At 37.0% G+C, this 21,530-nt stretch overlaps 1 protein-coding gene across 1 annotated transcript in view; it reads right to left on the bottom strand.

Annotated features, from left to right (window-relative positions):
• Positions 1–21,530, bottom strand: part of CERS5 (ceramide synthase 5) — a 43,229-nt gene that overhangs the window by 20,240 nt on the left and 1,459 nt on the right. Inside the window, exons 2-5 of the mRNA XM_015831854.1 lie at positions 10,337–10,442; positions 7,711–7,841; positions 6,900–6,957; positions 3,357–3,407 (exon numbers count right to left, since the gene is read on the bottom strand). Coding sequence (XP_015687340.1) covers positions 3,357–3,407; positions 6,900–6,957; positions 7,711–7,841; positions 10,337–10,442 — 346 coding nt within the window. The remainder of the gene's footprint in view (positions 1–3,356; positions 3,408–6,899; positions 6,958–7,710; positions 7,842–10,336; positions 10,443–21,530) is intronic.

Raw genomic sequence — 21,530 nt, 5'->3', positions numbered from 1 at the left:
AAAAAGTAATTTTAATGGGAACACAGCAATCAATATTTGGCTTTTAATTAGGTTTTAGTGGGGTTATTTTGTGTATTTTTGTATGATTTTTTTTGTATCCTGTATATTGTATTTGTGTTTTTAATATGCTGTGAACCGCCCTGAGTCCTACGGGAGAAGGGCGGTATACAAATTAAATTAACCATTAACCAATTAACCATCAATGTCTTAATATTGTCTTGAAATTCTTCTGCACAAACTATTTTTAAATGGGTTGACTGGTATGAACTGAAAACAGTCTTCCACCCATTCTTACTCTAATGGAAGGTCAAAGCACGCCTAAACTACATTAGGAAAAAAAGGTGTTCTAGAGTCCCCCCCCCCGATTTCTCTCTGGTACACAAAATAATACAACACCAAATCCACTGATCTGGAAGTGGACATTTATGCCATCAAATTCAATATTCTGGAAGAATCCAGATGGCTGTCTGCTTCTATTCAGACTCATCCAGGGGAGGGCAACTCAACATTTTCCTGAACAATTGATTCTACAGATATTCTTCATTTAACAATGGTAATTGGGACTAGAATTTCCATTGCTAAGCAATTGTCACATGAACGCACCACTTAGAAATGGCAGTTCCAGTTGCTGTTAAGCGAATCATACAACATGACACGGTCTCCATTGCAACCTCAACTTTGCTTGTTATAAGCTGACAGTGAAGGTCACAAAAGGCAACTGCGTGACTGTGGGATGCTATGATGGCCACAACTATGATAAGTACGACTTGTTTAGTACCATTCTAACTTTGAGCAGCTGCTGAATTAGAGGTCGTTAAATGAGGACTGTCTGTACCGTTGAACTACTCTGTCAGAAATTTTTCATAATGTGTAATAAAGGCATGTTTTCCTATAAATAAATGTTTTTATGTTTAAAGGTGATTTTTCTACTTTTATTATTTTATTGGGAGAATATTTTATGATTTTACAGTTCTAATGTTTTGGTGATGCTTTTATTGTTGCAACATATATATATATATATATATATATATATATATATATATATATATATATATATATATATATATATATATATATATATNGGAGGCAGGAGAAAGTTAACTACCGGTGTAAGGACTATAATTAAGGCACAGCCCAATCGCCTAGGACCGGTGACGAGGTCCAGAAGCCGGGCGCAGATGATGGATGGCGTATAAAAGAGACTCTCTCATGGACTGGCACGTAACCCTGACGAAGTCGGAAGGAGTCCGACGAAAGCTTGGTGTAGTTTTGTTTTATGTTATTAAACTTTGTACAGTTTGATATACTCCTGGTGTTCACAGTTTGTTTTTGGAAATATATATATATATATGATTCTGTGCTCTGGGTTGACAGATAATTTGGTGATGCTTTTATTGTTGCAACCGGCTTGATTTTCTATAACATTTTGCAGGCCCTTGAAAACTGCAGCATATCTCTTCTGAGTCTACTTTTCTCAAGACTAAACCTTCTAGTCCCCTGAAGCATCTTAGTGGCCTTCTCTAAACCTGTTCACATTTGTCCAAATCCTTCTTAAAATAAATCTTTAAATTCTAATGCAGGCAAAAACGCCACTGGTTAAATGCATAAGACAAAGAAAACTTCTGTTTGTTTGTTTGTTTGTTTGTTTGTTTGTTTGTGTGTGTCACCTTATTACTCCCACTTTTCATTCACAGGCTCACAGCCCTATTTTCTCTTATTTAATGAGCCATTCGGGGAGAGGAGGAAGTCCCATTATATCCAAATTAAATCATTTGTGTTAATTTACATTATTTGCACAATAATCAAACTGACAGGACTACTTGCAGTAAAACTTCAATTTAATGGACCCTTCACAAAAAAAAACCCTTCAATTTGATGAGTGAGTTATTAAATGGATATGGATAGGGGCAACACCAAATCAGGTAAGTTAAAGACACCTCAAATTTCTAATAATGATAACACACACACAAAAAACCCCTGCATTTGTTACTATTTTTTGGATTTTTTAAAATATTCTAAAACTAGAAGATGGAGCAATTCATTTCAACATGGTCTAGATCAGAGGTCCCCAACCTTTTGGGCACCAGGGACTGATTCCGTGGAGAGAGGTTTTTTCGCGGACCGGAGGGTGCGTGGTTTTGTGTGCTGCCTGCATCTCGCAGATGGGGCTTTGCTTGTTTGTGCGGACCGGTTGCTGGCATACTGCAGCCCGGTACTGGTCCACGGACCGGGAATTGGGGATCCTTGGTCTAGATTTAAAGATTTCAGAACTGAATTGCAATTGCAGAAGTTCCAGTTATTAAGTGAATTGTACAAAGCTGTTAAAATTTGCAATGTCAGGTGATCGCCATTTGCGATTTCCTGCCAGTTTACTCTTGACTTTGCTTGTCGGAAGTCAGCAGTGAAGCAAATGGCAAAAATGTGAGGGCACAAGACACTGCAAACATCATAACTGTTGCCCTGTTGCCAAGTTCCCAAATTGAGATCACCTCATTGTGGACATGCTGCAATGGTTGTGCAATGGCCATTAATCTCCTCATTCAGCAGGATTATATTGTCAGTTAGTGAACGAATTGTTTTTAGCCAAGGATTATTGTACACGGAAGGTTTTTTTTCTTCATTTATGCTCAGTAATGTATGCCATTTTTCCCACTATACAATCACTGATGTATCTTTATTTTTGGTATTGTTATAGTTCATTAATAAAAAATAAACAATTAAAAAAGATATATTGAGCCAGCCAAGGATCTCCTGTCATGATTAATATAATAAGCCACATATATTTTAAAATCAAATATGTGCAAATTAATGTGCTCAAGCATCACGGTAACTACTTCATGATATCCTACTTATTGGAGTAGCTGCAACTGCAGCTCTTACAGGGGAATCTAGGCCAGGGGTAGGCAACCTTGGCTCTTTTATGACTCGTGGACTTCAACTCCCAGAATTCCTGAGCCAGCCATGCTGGCTTAGGAATTCTGGGAGTTGAAGTTCACGAGTCATAAAAGAGCCAAGGTTGCCTACCCCTGATCTAGGTGATTTGTTTAACCTTTCAAATCATGAAGCTCAGTATTTCTATCAGTGCTACAGTGATATAGTGCTAGCTCAGAATTTTATTAGGAAAATAAAAGAAGAAACGTTGGAAATGATATATCTGTGGTCAGGAAAAACTCCACAGCAGCTAAACCAAATTATCCTATAACAGCATTTACGTATTTATTTTGTTTATATGTCACCCATCTTACTACAGAGTGAGTACAGGCAGTTTACAACACCATAAAAACAAGAAAATAAAAACATTAAATTAGCATTACTATATTAGCATTGTTACAAATATTATTAAAGAAAATGGATACCTGATGAGGATAATTATACCAGCATTGTCGTGTATCCCAAAACCAGGGTGACTACAATAAAGAGAAAAATAGAGTAATACAGAGCGCTCTTATCAGCAGGATTTTAATGTCTAAATGGTGGCTTCTGAAAGATATTTTGATTTCTTAGTTTAACTCGGTTTGGGAAGTTTCTTTTCTTCTTATACTGCTTATTTTTATGTAAAAAAAGCAAATAATATTTCTCCAAAATGTCTCTTGCAGTAAAAAAAACCCCTTCTTGCATGAAAACTAGCCTTTATTTTTTATAAAATATTTTGAGTATTTTTTAAAATTGTATTTTACAATTTCACAAGACAGACTATTTTGCTATATACATCCCAACATCTCTTTACTGTTGATTATATTGGCTGAGTCGGTTATGAGTCAGCAGTTTCCATCAGGGGAAGAGTTGTGCAGATTCCCCATTCAGGTGCTTATTTTTACCAAAGTTTGCCAAGCACATTTTCCATGCAAAGAAAAATAAAATCTGGCAACTAATCTTTTGAAAAATCACTAGAATTGTTTATTAAATACTAAATTGTTTATTTCTTTAAAATTATCCATAAAAACCTTATCAACAAACATTAGATTTTAAAGGTATGACATCTGCCATAATTGGACAATAACAACATTTTCAGCAAATGTTAATATAGTTATGTGATAAATTCTATCATATAAATAGATTTATATATATCTAAAAACTCAGCATTTTCTTTAAGCAACCAAAAGGCAATATATAAATATAATCCTTTAATAACTGAATTATATACAGATACATTCATATAAGACACTGGAAAATCTATATGCTAGAATGCTATCCTTCTGTAAGGAATAATATACTGCAAATCTCAAACAAGTCCTTCTGGTTCTATATTAAAAAATATAAATGCGACTTCCGGTGGTGACAGGCTGCATCACATGGCGGCTTTTGTTAGCCGCCCGCCTGGGAGCGCGTCAAAGCCTGAAGAGACAGCGTTCGTTAGCTGTCTCTCAGCTCAGAACCTCATCCCTCGGGCAAAGAGGGGGGGGTGAGTAAGTCCGGATAGGGCTCGAGCTTCCTCTCACCCCGGTTTTGTTATAATCGGGGTTGAGAGATGCTAGTTCGCCCGGAGTCTGGACGGTCTCCGTGCCCCATGGCGCCTTCGCTCCTCTTTTGGAGCGAAGCCAGATGCAGCTCCCACCTCTGCTGTTGGAAGGTATTTGGACTTAAATTTTAAGCAGACGGAACTAAACAGGAGGTTCGGATTTACAGTGGATTGTTTCTGACTTTGACTCTGAAATATACTAACATCTTCTTTACTTTGTGGTGATTTAAAGTGAGAGAAAATGGCTGCGGACTTGCCGTTTCTCTGGAATACTTTCGTTTGTTTTTTTTTTACTTTCACCTTTTTTTTGGCTACTGACTGGAAAGAGATATATTGTTACTTCTCCGGCTCTGGAAAGTTTTAGCTGCAATGAATTTGTGGTGTATACTGGCTGGTGATATTAATACTGCTATCCTTTTGGATTAATGAAGTATATTTAAAGAAATTTGGAAGTTTTAAAATGGCTGCGGATCTGAGGAAAAAAAGAGTGAGAAAGAAATTTTTCTTTTTGGTTGCTGAGTGGATCTCACTGAAAATGTCTTTACTCTTCATTATGAATGACCTACAGAATGTTTTGATGCAAGCAGTCAAGCAATACAGTGTGGAAGTTAAAAATTTATGTTTTAAGAGATTGGAAGAAGCATATGGAACTGTGACATCTGCTCTCCAGAAGTTTATAGTTTCAGATTACATTGAGCAACGGGTGGATGAAGTATGTGAAGAAGATGTCTTGGAAATATTCCAAAATGATATGCCATGTTATGGAGATTTGGAAAGTGAAAAGTTTGAAAAGCTGGGAAAAGAAGCGGTAATAGACTTGGTTATGGTTTGGGTGTGCCTCCCTAGTGAAATTTTGAGAAAAAAAGGTTTATATAGAATCCATTTATGGGTCGTACACCAGAGAAAACCAGCTGAAGATGTTGCTGTTTGTGCTCTTGGAAGAAGTTTACAGGCTTACTATAAAACGTAAAAGGTGGAAAATGTACTGATTATGAGGTTGATTTTGTATCAGTGATGTGAAAATGAATGAAATTGGGGGGAGATGTAAAATGGAGAGCTGGGTTAGAAGGATTGTTTTTGAAGCTTATCTTTTTAAAATTTTGGATTAGCAATATAATAAGATGAATGAAGTAGATGATTAATGATATATAATTATAAAGGATTTATGATTATTGTAATGAGAAATGGTAAAGTTTAATCTTTAGATATTTGGATTGGGGGAAGTTGGATAAGTTATAAAATGTAAAAGGTGGAAAATGTACTGATTATGAGGTTGATTTTGTACCAAGTGATGTGAAAACGAATGAAACTGGGGGGAGAAGTAAAATGGAGAGCTGGGTTAAGGATTGTTTTTGAAGCTTATATTTTTAAAATTTTGGATTAGTATTATAAATAAGATGAATGAAGTAGATGATTAATGATATATAATTATAAAGGATTTATGATTATTGTAATGAGAAATGGTAAAGTTTAATTTTTAGATATTTGGATTGGGGGAGTTGGATAATTATATTATATTATGAGTTTTGGTGTTAAAATAGAGTTTTTTTATTATTTGAGTTAAAGTTTTTTTTTAAGGATTGTTTTTGAAGCTTATATTTTTAAAATTTTGGATTAGTATTATAAATAAGAAGAATGAACTTATATGAATGTTTTGAAGTAGATGATTAATGATATATAATTATATTATTTTAAAGGATTTAATTTTTATATTTAATGGGATTATTATAATGAGAAATGGTAAAGTCTAATTTTTAGATATTTGGATTGGGGGAAGATGGATAATTATATATGAGTGTTGGTGTTAAAATAGTATAATTTTTTTTCTTTATTCGAGTTAAAGTTTTTTTCTTATATAATTGATTGCTTTAGGGTGTGTTAGTTCTGGGAAGTCGGGGAGGGGAGGTGATTAGGGGGAAATTATAATTTGATGTATTTAATTATTATAGGTATATAATGGAATTATATTAATAAGAGGATATACTCGGCTGGTACCCCAAGTTGCACTCGATGAGGTGGTTAAGAAGGCGAAGGGGATGTAGAGAGGTGGTAAGAAAAGGAGGAGAGGTTGTGGGTTTAGGGGGAGGAAGGAGAGGTAAAGTGGATGAGAGTGGAGGCAAGGCGGGGACTGCCGAGTGTATCCGAAAATGTTTTGAGTATTTTTATTGTTTGTTGGTGTATATACATGCATCATTTGTATTTGTTGTTTTAATTGAAAAATTAATTAAAAAAATTATTACAAAAAAAAAATAAAAAAAAATATAAATGCATTTCTATGACAAAGCAAAACTGAAGCTACTTTTCCAATTCTGTTAAGACAATTAAATAAAAACTGAGCATCCAAATAAAAACACTAGGGAAAAGCACCAAGCATCAACTCCTACAATTAAATTATTATAATTACATTTAGCATAATTTGAAGGTTGTCCAACATACTCACCAACCAAAGAAAATTGAATCCATATGTAAAAATACATAAATAAAATGTAAACCTCCACCTAGAATTAAAAAACAAAAATATATGACATACAAACATTGATCTAATAAAAGCTAAAAACACCTTATTAAAAAGTATATCTGTCTTCATGCTAAGAGAAAATGTTTGCCCAATGAAACTTTCAGATTCAAAATGTCTTCAATTTTTGAATTTTTTTATTATTTATCAAATAGCTTTCCATTAGTGCACAGAAGATGGAGGTCAAATAAGAGTCCCACTCACCTATGGTACATATCTTGGGGAAGCAGTCATTGAGGAAGAGAGGCAGAAACCATAGAGGTAGCAGGCAGGAAGGCAAAATGCTCAGATACTATAGTGATACAAGCCATGCATTAAAAAAGTGAGAAAATAAATTTAAGTAGGATAGAAAAGAGACAAGAGTCTATAAAAAAGTCAAGTGAATGCTTTGGAAAATAACCTCAGACAGTAAAAGGCAACTTGATAAAAGACACAAATCCTGCAAAGAAATAGATAAGATGCTTTTCTAACTGTAAATTCTACTGAATAACTCAGAGGAGATGGCATTAACAAACTAAGATATACACAGTTTTGATAATGTGAAAGAGATCTAGATAAAGGATTGTGTCTGGGGTCTTTACCACTACAAGTATCTCTACTGGTATAAATGTTATAAATATATATTTTTTGTATTATGCATTACTAATTCTAAGGTCTGAAATTCAAGGACTATTTGATATTTACTTTTAGAATGAAGAATTGCAACTATTTGAATTTGAATTCTACACAAACCTACATGCTCTCACAGAACTTTGTAAGGGTGCTTGGTTTATCCTGGTTCCTCCGGTGACGAAACCACCGCTGGATTTTTCGGACATCCCAGTCTAGCTGTTTTGATAAACCTTCTAATCGTCTTGCATCTGGATACTAGGAAATGATCAAACAGATATAAAAAAGCTTTTTCTTTTGGTTCTTATCAATTTTCTAAAATAGGTTCTTCTCATTTCTGCTTAATTGTCCTTCAGTGTGCAACCTGCTGGATATTATCTAGAACTGTACATTTTGCTAGGAAAGGCAAACAGGAAATATTCAGTTTGAGAAACAAAATCCTTGCATAAATGTACTGGGAAAAGTTCCAACTATGTTCAACTACAGGTAGTCCTTGACTCATTGAGCCCAAAATTTCTGTTGTTAAGCAAATTTTGTGAGTTTTGCCCCATATTATGACCTTTCTTGCCATAGTTAAGTGAATCACTGCAGCAGTTAAGTTAGTAACACAATTGTAAAGTGAATCTGGCTTTCCCATTGATTTTGTGTGCCAAAAGGTCACAAAAGTTGATTATATGATAATGGGGCACTGCAACCCATCATAAATATGAGCCAATTGCCAAGCATCCAAATTTTGATCACGTGATCATGAGGATGCTGCAATGATCGTTAAGTATGAAAAACACTTATAAATCACATTGTAAATTTGAATAGTTATCAAACCAACGGTTGTAAGTTGAGAACTACCTATACTGTATACCAGGGGCCACCATCCTTCTTGGATTGGCGGCCCAGTGGGAGGGAGGGGCAGGTGCCTTACGTGCGTATGCGCAAATGTGACTGTGGCCACACGTGCATGTGCTCGTACAAACAGGCTGCGAGAATGCGCACCATGCAAACGGGGCTGCGAGCATGCGTGCAAGGCTCTCAGTGATGGCGTTTGTGTGAGGTTTGTGGCGCCACCTCTGCCAGGCTCGTGGCAATGCTACCACCAGCGCGAGGCCTGCAGCATGGCCTGCAATGATGTCACCACGGCGTGAGGTTCGCGCCGCTACCCCTGCGTGAGGATTGCACTGCGGCCCGCAGCAATGATGCCCTGGTGTGAAGCTCGTGCCGCCACCCCCGCATAAGGATCGCGTCACGGCCTGCAGCGATCCCACCCCAGCGTGAGGCTTGCGCCACCACCCCTGCGCGAGGATCATGCTGTGGCCCACCTGCCGCTTGCGGCACTGCCGCCGCCTGCACAAGCTTCATTGCAATGCCGCCACCTGCATGTGGCATGCTACTGCCCATGGCACTGTTCATGGCAACACCGCCGCCCACGCAATACTAGCGGCGTTACAACCACCCGCACAACACTCGTGGCAATGGTGGTACGAGGGGGGCTGAGCACACGCACTTGCGCATGCACTGCCCAGCTACTCACATAGCCCGGCGGTCAAGAGGCCTCGGCCTGGTAGTGGGCTGCGGCCCATAGGTTGGGGACCTCTGCTGTATATTCATACTGCTGAAATCTATCTTTTCTCCACAATTACAGACACTTTTCCAAGTAAATCATTCTAATTACTGTACCTGAAATTTTGTCAGCAAAATCTGGATGTGAAGCTCAGGCAGAAATGTGGTTTTTTGTTTTTTGTGTGTTTTTGTGTGTCTGGAGGTGGTTTCAACTCCCTTTTTTGCACTGGGTAAAAAAAAACGTATTTCTCTACAAGGCAGTGCTAGCTTTCATATATATCATAAACAGTATGAAGACTATAGATGTGCAAAAGAACCGCTGACTGTATGTCAGGCTTGCCCCAGCTAGGTCCTTAGGAAAGAAAGACCCTCAACTCCATTTGGTTGAAATGACAGGTTCTTATACTAAGGATTAGTGGTTGCAAACAAAGCAAGGCTAGAACTAAGGTTTCATGTGCAGAGACTACAAAGTTTTCCCTTTCGTGGCCCTCCTCCCTTGATCATATTGTCCTTTTCCAATTACATGCTGGTGCGATGTTTCGGGAACCGCTATGATGTTGGGCACTTCCTGCAACCGTTTCACATTCTTTCCCATGCCAGGTGTCTTGATCAATCTGATTTAACATGTCTGCTTTCTGTCAGTGCCATTCCCTCCCCCCCTTACATGCACCTCCTGCACATCTCCTCCCCCCCCTTTTACTGCTCTCACCTCCCTCCATTTATGACAAGACTCTGGCAAGCTTAGCAAAGTATAGTGAAGATGGCAGATCTGACACTGTATTTGCATGTTCCACATAAGCAGAAAGAATACTACATAAATCTTCCTCTCTTTTGTCCCCGGCATCCCTACCAATGCAGCTAGAGATCCTTGATTAAAAAATAATTAGTTATTAAATTCTGACAATATTTATTGGCCTCTTACAACGCACTGATACAATATGAATCTGAGGGTGAGCGAAAGCAGGAAATAGGCAATAAAAAAACAAAACAAATTAAGATGGGAATTAAAAGATAAAAATATTACTTAGACCAACTTAAAAGAATTTTAAATAATTAAAAGCTTACATACTTCTTCCATATTACAATTAAACCATAAGAAAAGAATACTGAACCATTGCCCCAAGGGACTAAAGTAGTATGCAATATAATACTGCAAAACAATCTCATAATAACAATCTGACAATCTGACAATCACTTACTTTAGTGATGGAGGTAAACACTTTTTCTAAAATTGCATTGGGTTGCTGTCTGTGAGGTCCACTGTCTTGAATGTTAACATGCACAGCACAGGGTTTGGCAATAAACCTGGGGAGCCAATTCCAGAGAAACAATCATACACAAAATAATACCAATATTGTGTAAAGGTAATGTGAACATTTAAACACTCTCAATTACATAGTTGGACACCGCAGTAATAACTACATGGTTAAGAGCTCACCCACATGAAATTTAAAATGTTAAAATTTCAGTATATTTCTAAAGATTTGAAAAATGAAACAACTTTTCTAAAGCCTCAATTATTTGGTTGAAATGTTATGAACCACCAACTATACCTAATCATTTAATTAATAATCCTTTGATACATTACACCATGGGTGTCAAACTCGCCACGTCACGTGACGTGTCGTGACGTATCACGACTTTTTTTGCATTGCCAGAGCTGGGGTGGGCACGGCCTCCATATGATGAAACTGGTCCGCACGCCAGCAGTTTGACACCCCTGCATTACACAGTCTACTTGATGATTGTAATGATACAGTGTAATATCCTGTCTAAAACAAGAGTTTTAAAGACAATTTACTTCACCTTCATGGGCAAAAAAGGGATGAAGTTACATAAACAGCCTTTCCAAGTAATGTGCTTTTTAACAATGGCACTTGATAATAGTGGGAAGATCCAAATGAAGCAGTTCTATCCAAAACTATGTAGTGCATTTAAATAATAAATTGTGTTTGGAATATAAGGAGACTCTATAATAGTCTGCAGAGGGCCTATGTCTAGCTATGACATTTTGCTCCTGCTGCAGTTTCCAAAGACATTCCAGAGAGCCTTTCCTTAAAATATACCCTTAAAATATATCTTGCTTTCTGCTTTTAGTTTCTGTTTCTTTGTTTCTGCTGCTTTAAGGTGGGAACTGATGTAATTCTTATTGCTGCCCTTATTATGTTTTGAATTGGCTTTAACTTACTTGTGGATGTTTTAATTTTTGACCAATATAGACTGTAAGTTAGTGAGAGTTGTTTTGATTGCAGTTAATATAGACATGCTGTTCCTTCATATATGCCTATTACTCTCTTTTGGTCCTGTCTATTCTTCTTGCATAAAATATACTCTAAATCAGTGGTTCTCAACCTGTGGGTCGGGACCCCATTTGGGGTCGATCGACCATTTCATGGGGGTCGCCAACAAGGCTGTCCGCCATTTTTTTTTGTCTGCCATTTTTTTTGTCCGCCATTTTTTCCCCCTTTTCCAGCGGGTGCCTTACCTCCCTTGGGCTGGGCCAGCTGGTGGTCGGCCTGCTTCGTCTCTGCCGCTTGCCAGCTATGCCTCGGCCGGCGCAGGGGGCGGAACCACGCATGCGCAGTGCTCCCGGGCAGGGAAAGTCCTTGACTTACGACCGGTTGGGTAGTCCTCAACTTACGACCGGTTTAGTCCTCGACTTACGACCGGTTTAGTCCTCGACTTACAACCGGTTGGAGTCGCGGCATTAAAAAGGTTGAGAACCACTGCTCTAAATCCTTGTAGTCCACTCATGAAATTCATCCCACCAGCTTTCAATAATATCTGGTAAAACATGTTTGTCTTTCTGCATCAAGACATGTAGATCTTGTTTGTTTTCCATGCCCTGTGTATTTGTATAATAACAAGAGAATCTTTGGAACATATAACTTGACTATTCCTTCCTCTGTTCAGTGGTATTGTGCTGGTCTGGGCTTTTATGATCGCATTTTTCAGAGTTTCCCACGCCTCTTGAGTTGTTTTTCCCTTTGGGATTTTCATCCATGGGATATTTCCTAGGTTCTCTTTGAGTTTGTTAAAGTCAGCTCTTTTGAAGTTTACGACACTGGCTGGATTGTTTTCTATTGCTAGTGTTTGCATTAAATTCCAATATGATGTGGTCACTTTCACCCAAGGTTCCGGCAACTTCCTCTATCACTTCTTCTCTATTAGTAAGAATTAAGTCCAGTATAGCTTTGTGTCTAGTTCCCTCCTCCACCTTTTGGATGACAAAGTTGTCTGCTAGGTTAGTTAGGAATCTGTTTGATTTCCCACTTGCTGCAGAGTGTCTCCCAGTTGATATCTGGATAGTTGAAGTCTCCCATTACTACTGTGGTATGCTTCCTACATACATTTGTTAACTTGTTGGCAAAGAGTTCATCTATTTCTTCTGATTGTCATTTTTTTCTCTTTTATATTCACCCCTATACATTCTGGAGAGATTTTATCTTTGATCATGTGCATTTCTGTAGATATGTAGTGTTCTCCTACATACATAGTGCAACTCCCCCTCCTCTTTTTGTAGACCTGATTCTTTTGAATAATTTGTATCCATCCATCAGTCCATTCCATTCATAGATTTTGTCCCACTGGGTTTCTGTAATGCCAACTATGTCATACCCCCCTCGTGTACTATTGCTTCTAGTTCGCCCTGTTTGTTCCACAAGCTTTGAGCATCTGTATATAAGCATTTAAGACTTTTATGCCTTTCCGTGGATATGTTTCTTGCATCTCCTGATAGTTGTTTGAGTTTTTCTTTTTTCTCATCACTGCCTGCCTCATTGTTTGATTTGTTTTCTTGGGATTTATGATTGATTTTGGGTTCTAGAGATTCTGAAGGTTGGTCATCCTTCCCCTTCTAGTTTAAAGCCCTTCTGATGAGTTGGGCCAGTCTTTTTCCGAGTACATTTTTCCCTGTTTTCGTGAGGTGCAGCCCATCCCTTGCCAAGAGTCCTTCACATAGGAAATGCAGTCCAGGATCCAGGAAACCAAAATTTTCTTGGTGACACCAATCCTTTAGCCCAGGGCTTTTCAACCTTTTCACCCAATGTACCACTTTTAGGATACGGCAATATCCGAGTACCACCAGTCGCCTAGCAAGGTGTCAAAAACTTGATGACCCCCCCAAAAAAGGAAAAAAGTGATAAAGTACAGGTAGTCCTTGACTTACAACAGTTCGCTTAGTGACTGTTTGAACTTACAATGGCACTGAAAAAAGTGCCCTCCAAGCCATAGCCAAGCAAGACACCTGCCAGCGCTCTTCCTCCTGTCCGAGGTTTCCATTTTTGTGAGCATTTCTGTTGAGGATTGGCAGCAGGGGTGGGGTGGGGTGTGTGTGATTTTTATTTCCCCCGTCTGATGGGTGGTTGCAGCAGGTTTTGGTCACTTCACATGACCCTGGGACACTGTGACCATCATAAATATGAATCAGTTGCCACGCATCTGAATGTAAATCACAAGACCCTGCAGATAAAGCAACATTCCAGCTGATTGGTGCTTCTTCAGGGCTCAGCAAAGCGCCAGGATCAGCGCCGAGCCCCAGCTGGAGCCTGGCACTGATCCTGGCACTTCCACTGAGCCCTGACAGTCCCAAAGAAGCGCCGATCACCTGGAAAGCAGCACTGATCCTGGCACTTCCGCTGAGCCCTGACAGCCCTGCAGCTCCAGCCATCTCTCGCTCAGGCTTGTGCGGTGCTGCCACCGGTTCAGCTCATTCCCCTCCCCCGCTATCACTTTTCTAGGATGGTCGTGTACCACCTGCCAGGTGCCAATGTACCACAGGTGGTACCCGTACCACTGGTTGAACAGCCCAGCTTTATCCAATGGTTTATTTCTAGAATTCTTTTTTACCTCAATGGGCGTTGACCTTTCATTGGGAGTACATTGAGAACATTACATGCTCCTAGCTTAATTTTATTGCCTAATTGTTTATAATTTCTCATTATTGTATTCAGGTTCTTTGTTGTGTTGTTCTTGCCAATGTGGTGGAGGAGAAAGGGGTAGTAATTTGTAGTCCTAATTATTTTGGTTAGGTTCTCAGCCACATCTTTGATTTTTGCTTCAGGATATTTTGCTCCATTCTGTATTTGTAAGTCAAATTCAAGTCTTGTTTTCCTTTAGTTGTAACCTTTAGTTCCTACTGTTTCCCTCAGGATCTTGTTTAACATTCAAAATCTCATCCTACCATAGTCTTTAAAAAAAGAATTCAAAGGAGAATTCTTTGATGTGGGAAGATTTCTTATAATTAATTCCAAAACCTTGTTTCAAATCTGTCTCAATCTGTCGTCTGTTTGTAACGTTGTAAAATCAATGTTCTAATTACACTTTTGCTGTTTATTCCAAAAGAATTTAAGTTCTTAAACTTGTATTTAAGGATTGAAGGAAACTCACCCTGTGATTCAAACTTGCCAATAAACATATTTCTAATACCTGAAAAGAAGTTAACCAGTAATTTCCAAAAGTGATTAGAAAAGGAATGATGTGTATTTAACAATCATATCAATATAAAGCTTCTTTTCTAAGTGATCATCTTAATTACTTTGTCATAAGTCCTGTTTTCAAATACTATGTTAAATACTAAAATAAATACTAGAAAAATGTTTCTATTCAATTGTTATCTATCATAATATTAAGAAATGTACTAATTTAAGGTTGGTTAAAGAGAATATTACTGGAAGAAGAGAAAATCAAAGAAAACTACTATGTGGATTATGGAAATATAGAAATTAATTGTTATGGATTATTTTTAAATGTAAACCCAGATAACACGCTGTTTACCAAATATTAAGGTGACTATGTTAAAAAAAATCAATAAAATATATTAAAAAAGAAAAGGAATGGTGTGAACCCATTGACCTTCTTAAAGGTGCCAACTGCAATTTGAATGAAATATGCCCTCTCCCCGTCTCTCAGAACTGTCAATCCATCAGAGACTGCTGTTTTACAGTATCCTCATGAGGAGCAACTAAATGGAGTACTTGTGGGTGATCTCAAGTTGTCTCCTTGTCCAGAAAGGAATTACAAAAAGATTATCTACTTGCCAGCTGTGGTCATTGGCTCTGCTTTTACTGGAGCTGTCTTCAGTTTATGATTTTTCCCTGGAAGTCCCTATATGAAGCAGTATATCAGTGTAATGGGAGCAAAGATCGTTTGCTAGGATAAAAAGGTATGGAGAACTATAGCAAAGTTTGTCCCTATTAATTCCATTTAGTTCATTTTCTTTTGTTATGCCTTAATTTTTGGGTTTACTATTTCTTACTACAATGTTATGCTTTACATAACATTTCTTACCCCAAAAGAGAATAGCATGATGGAAGGCACATATTTGAGGTTACATTTGTAATCCCTTGGTTAGAATTTCAGTTAAAATTCCTAGAATAAATTTCAATAACCTCAGAAATGTAAATGATACCACTGTGATGACTGGAGGAAAGAAAGACTTAAGGAAGAAGGAAGTGCAAAACCTGGTCTGTTGCTCAATATTAAAAAAATAAGACTATGTTAATAGACAGACCAATCCAATGCACATAAGTAGAGAAGTAACAATGGACTTTGTCTTCATAAGTTCAAAAATTCACAGGAATGGTGACTTTAGCCATTAAGTAAAGAGAAGTTTGTTTCTTGGGAGAAAGATAGACTTTAGTGAAAGCCAGAGTTAGCTAAAACATTAAAGTGAAGAGTCATTATATGGTCAACAGAGCTATACATCATCAAGGCCAAAGTTATTCCCAATTGGAATATTTGACAAGAAATAGGCACCACCACAAAGGTTAAATTAAAAAAATATATTCCTTTCTATTGTGGTGAAGGAGAAAGCTTATGTTTGGGATATATAATGTGAAGAAGGCAAGAGTCATAAGAGCCTTAAGCATGGTTGGAAAAAAGTAAAGTGTTCAGAAAAGAGGCTGACAGGAAACAAGATGGGTTGATTTTACCATTCACAACACAATCATAACCTTACAAGAACTCAAATAAATAATTACTGAGACAATCTTCATGAAATACAGACCAGTATCCAACTATGGTTGGACAGATAACAGGTTTAGTAATCTTTTTTTAATCAGAGTGAAAAAAATATAAGAAAATACTCATTTTTAGTATCACAACTGAACCTGTTGTCCTGCAAATACACTTCTTAGTTTTCATCCTATCTGTAAATCCACTTTTTGTTGTTTACCACAGGGAATCAGAAATCTTTACCCTTTTACCACTAACCATACAAAGTTCCATCAGCAGGTCTAGACTTGTCTTTTGATTTTCTCTGTATTGATCTGTAAAAGAATGGACTGCAGCATGTTTTATAAGGCTCCCATGGCCACTAGAAAAGCTGTTTCAAGCTGTCACTGCTGATGAAGTATCTGTACCTGTGTTAAGGAAGTTTCTCAGTCATCCAGGTAGAGTTGCCCGGAAGTTGAGCCATGGCAATTGCACTTTTCTTGTTAGTGTAAAAGGTTTCACTGCTTATCTAAAACTGAAGAAGCTACTTAAATAAGCAGCTAAACCTTTTGAACTAACAAAAAAGAAGACTACCTGCCATGGCTCAGCTCCCAGATATCTGTACATGTGTGCATTTATTTTGCACAAGCAAAATGTAGCCAATGTATGTACTAATAGAATCTCCTACTAGGGTCTCTTACTAAAAGCACATTATATGCTTTAATATAACAATATATTGTCAACAGGAGAAATGCTTTATCAAAAATCTGTAACTTCAGCTTTGCTTATATTTACTTCAGTATGGAGACAAACTATATTAAATGATATGAGCACACATTATTTTTAAGGTTAAGCAAATTTCTCCAGCAAAGTGTTTTAAAGATTTTTTTATACAAAATAGTACGCATTTCTTCCAGACCCCAAAGAGAGAAATGTTCATAGAAGTGTCTGGGAAATAAAATAGGTATGTATTTTGTATTACAACAGTATAACTATTGGCCACTAGGAGAGACTAGATGGCCAGTTTCATTCATGTTGGTCCTTGTGAAGAGGCCTAAGCAGCCCTGAAGATTAAGTGTTATATGTACTGTATGAACAACCCTTTTTTTTTCTTTTTAAATGAGGGCTTCTTATGCCTCACAAGTTACAAAATGAACAAAATCTGTTGTCTAATGCCTCCCAGTGGTCAGTAGTGATAATCACTGTACAGTAATAAAAAATATACAACCCTAGCTCTGGAGGAGAATTCTTGAAGCTTCTAGTAGGAAGTCCAGAAAAATTACCACAATTAGCTCTCCTCTGAGAATGGAAACAAATAGGTTATATCACTCATAGCCTACACATTAAATTTTATACATAGACTATGTATATAGCACATGGCGTCATAAAGCCTTCTGCAATCAGTCAAGAGAAAATTGTAACTGCTCTTTTTCAGCATCCTTAGAAAGACAGAGTAACTTTTACAAGCTGAGTTTAACAACATTAGTTATTGCAAACTACAATATCACATATAGCAGAAATATGTCACAGAGACCACTGCAGCAGGTTTGTTCATAAGGTTGTCTGTCTTTGACAATTATCTGGCAACTCGGAATTGCACTGAATATGTCATAAAATTTAAAACAGCTATATCATGGGATTCCAAACAGTTTGCAGTATGCTTCTGAGATTTATTCATCTATACCTACAAATCAATAGAGCGTAAAATGCTGGTTCTGATATGTAAAGGCCTAATAATATGTTCTACAAATGAGATTCCACTGTGAGGAATTGTTACAAATGCATCTTATTCTGAAACGGTACGTTGCCAAAGGCATCTTTCCCCTTTGTGTGAATGTGAAGGTGGAGGGGATAACAGAGAGACCAATCACAGAGAGAAATCAGGGCCTTTTTAATGTTCTGACTTCAGAACTTTTTCCTTGAAGACATTTGTTAAGTGAGTTTTGCCCCATTTTTACAACCCTTCTTACCACAGTTATTAAATGAATCATTGCCGCAGTTAAGTTAGTAACACGGTTGTTAAGTGAATCTGGCTTCCCCATTGACTTTGCTTGTCAGAAAGTTGCAAAAGATGATCACATGACCTTGGGACACTGCATCTGTCATAAATATGAGTCCATTGTCAAGCATATGAATTTTGATCACGTGACCATGGGGATGCCACAACAGTTATAAGTGTGAAAAACAGTCATAAGTCACTTTTTTCAGTGCTGTTGTAACTTTAAATAATCACTAAATACATTGTTGTAAGTCAAGGACTACCTGTAATGGGTGCATTAAGTTAATGTGTGTGGTGTGTGTTGTTTTGATCTTTGATCTTTATTATTCTTCAATCAAAAATGACAAATGCAAATTCAAACAATGAAAAAAAATTACAATATGTCAGGGACAATAGGTACATTGTTACACTTACACACATCCTCTTAGGAACCTCTTAAATATGAGGTGAGGTCCACAGAAGTTAAGAGAATTAAAACTATGAGAGTCAGTAGCCGAGACAACTAAATCGGGTAAGATATTCCAGACTTTGACAACTCTGTTACAACTCTGATTTTTTTAACAATCAAATTTAAACTTTTAACATTGTAGGCTGAACTGAAGGCTGATCAATCATTGAATAACCTAAATGAAAAAAATTTAAGAGCCCATACTATAATAGCAATATCAATAATACTTCATGGTACCAATACTGACTCATGATCAGCACAGTTGCTTATGAAAATACCCAAGTGTATTAACTTATCCGCACAACTGGAGGTTTCCTAATTTCCTAAGGAAACTCAGGTCAACATGCAGATGTAGTGTTTTGCTCGCAGTTGGGCAATGCATTACCTCCCTGTTCCATAATAAGTTAAGAACGATTAACATATTGTATTCTTCCTTAGTGGACAAGATCTAATTTAATGAGGAATAAGATAGTATGCAAAATATTTGCCATTTTTTCTTCTGTTTAAACAAAACAGAAAAAGCAATCTTGACACTTTCCACCAGATAGATTTTAATAAAGATATAATAACTATTTTATCTCAATGGAAAACTTCTAATTAGCTCTAAATAAAAACAAGAAGCAGTTTGGTGCACTGGCTAAAGTGGTGACCTAGAAACCAGGAAACCAATTTCTGTGCCTGCCTTAGGCATGAAAGCCAGCTGGGTTACTTTGGGCCAGTGTCTCTCTCTCTCTGTCTCTCTCAGCCCAGCCCACCTCAAAGAGTTGTCAGGAAAATAGGAGACAGAAGTATTAGGTATCTGTTACTTGAGTTAAATATAAAAAGGCAGGATAAAAATCTAAACATTAAACTTGAAAAAACAATAATATATACATTTAAAAATGTAAATAAATAAGAGATACTCTTTCCCAAGCAGTAAAGAAACTTTAGAGGAAAATAATTCCAAGAAGCAAGAGAAGGTCGTGGAACACAAAGATTAAAAGAATTGCAACTTTTGTAGCAGTCCTCTACATTTATAATTATGTTTGTGCATTAAGGGATCTTCCTGAAGCTTTAAAAAATATTGTGAAGTTTTTTTCCTATATCAAAAATACTGTATTGAGTATGTTTCATAATAAAATAACAAATCTCCATTGTCTTACGAAGGGAAAAAAGATCTTTAGTCATCTCAATTAATGTACCATTCAAAAAATGAAGTTTCATAACAAAATATTTTTCTAACACCGAAAATGTAACTGCCTTTATAAAAACTGTGAAACAAATTGCCAGTGTAAGCCTAAATGCAGCAGGCATGTGGGAAACAATTATTTTGTTATAACGAGCCAAAAGTAAGAATATCATTCACATAAAGCTAAACATTAAATCATCATAATTATAGAAGGAAAAGCAATAAAGGCAGCAGAATTCAGCTCAGTTGCAAATTATCAGTACCACAAGTCCCTTCTATATTCTGGCAGATTTCTAGAACTGGTGAAAAAGAACAGTGAAATATAATGAATCAGTATGACTACTATGATATAGATGTATAGGAGAGGAACTAAAAGGAAATTAATATGGTTTTATATTTTCTAGTGAGTATGAATAACTATATGCATAAAATTCCCTTTCAAGATAAGCAACACTATGTAAGTGCAGGGAAGGTATAAGAAGAAATGAGGAAAAAAATCAAATCATAAGCTAAAAACAATGAAAGAAAATACTAAATCTACTGTGCACCAACACCATTCGCTACATGTTTCCACACCCTTCTATTCCAACCAAAGTGCTGAAGCTGCTTTCCCAAGATTTCAGTTTGATGACTGAAAATAATGGAAGGAAACAATACAGCTCAGCAAAGTTGTTATATATTAGTTGATTTAAGTATAGCATCTCTGTTATGTTGTTACCTGATAAAAGCCTTTCTCCTACAATGTATTGAAATCAGTTTCAGAATAAATAGAAGTTATTTGAAAAATTCAGCTGGATACAAATAGCTCTATCAAATTTTAATAATAAATGTTGTACTTTTCCAAAGAAAACTGGCTTCAAAATTTTCAGTACTCCTCACAGTGTGTGCATCAGAGAGGAATCTCTAGCCCTTGGGATGTTGCTAAACTACGACTCCCAGGAGTCCTTATTATCTGGCTAGGATTGCTGGGAGTTGCCATTCATGCCATGGATCATTCATGTGAGTGGGGGGAAAATCATAAATATGAGTCAGTTGCCAAGCATCTGAATTTTGATCAATGAACATTGGGATGCTGCAACAGTTGTGTAAAAAATGGTCATAATTCATTTTTTTCAGTGCCGTTGTAACCAAACAATCACTAAACAAATTGTTGTATGTTGAGGACTGCCTGTATATTTATTACTTCTAAAAGTACAGCTTGATTTACACTAATAAAAATAACATAAAACACATTCAAATACTTGAGAAAAACACGTGCTCAGTCCCAGACTAGAAAATAAAGCGATTGCCAATCCAGTTTAAACTACAGTTAACAGTCCACTTATAGCTGTTGTTTATGAATCATTGTTTGCCAAGAAATGTTCTCTGGTGCTTGTCAAAGCATTCTGTAAATCACTATTTCAAGTAATCATGAATACATTTATTTTATTCCAGACATATTTCGGGAACAGGACATTTTTAACACAAAAATTAATTCTTACATCAGAAAAGCTAACACAAGGAAGAATATAAAGGTAGGACAGTGTCTCAGTTCTCATAAACCAAACATTCAGACTGAAAACAGGAAAATAGGATGAATCCAACTGTGAATTCTGTGTTGCTGTTCTGGGCCAAGGTGCCCACAACCACCTTGGCCCAGAACAGCAAGTATTAATAATAATAATAATAGTAAAGTTGGAAGGGACCTTGAAGGTCATCTAGTCCAACCCCCTGCTCAGGCAGGAAACCCTATACCATTTCGGACAAATGGCTGTCCAGTCTCTTCTTAAAAACTTCCAGTGTTGGAGCATTCACCGCTTCTGGAGGCAGGTTGTTCCACTGGTTAATTGTTCTCACTGTCAGGAA

Source organism: Protobothrops mucrosquamatus, unplaced genomic scaffold (assembly GCF_001527695.2).
Source record: "Protobothrops mucrosquamatus isolate PMUCROS unplaced genomic scaffold, P.Mucros_1.0 scaffold_282, whole genome shotgun sequence".
Lineage (NCBI taxonomy): Eukaryota > Metazoa > Chordata > Lepidosauria > Squamata > Viperidae > Protobothrops > Protobothrops mucrosquamatus.
The sequence above is the reverse complement of the archived record's forward strand: the minus strand, read 5'-3'. Positions and strand labels throughout refer to the sequence as shown.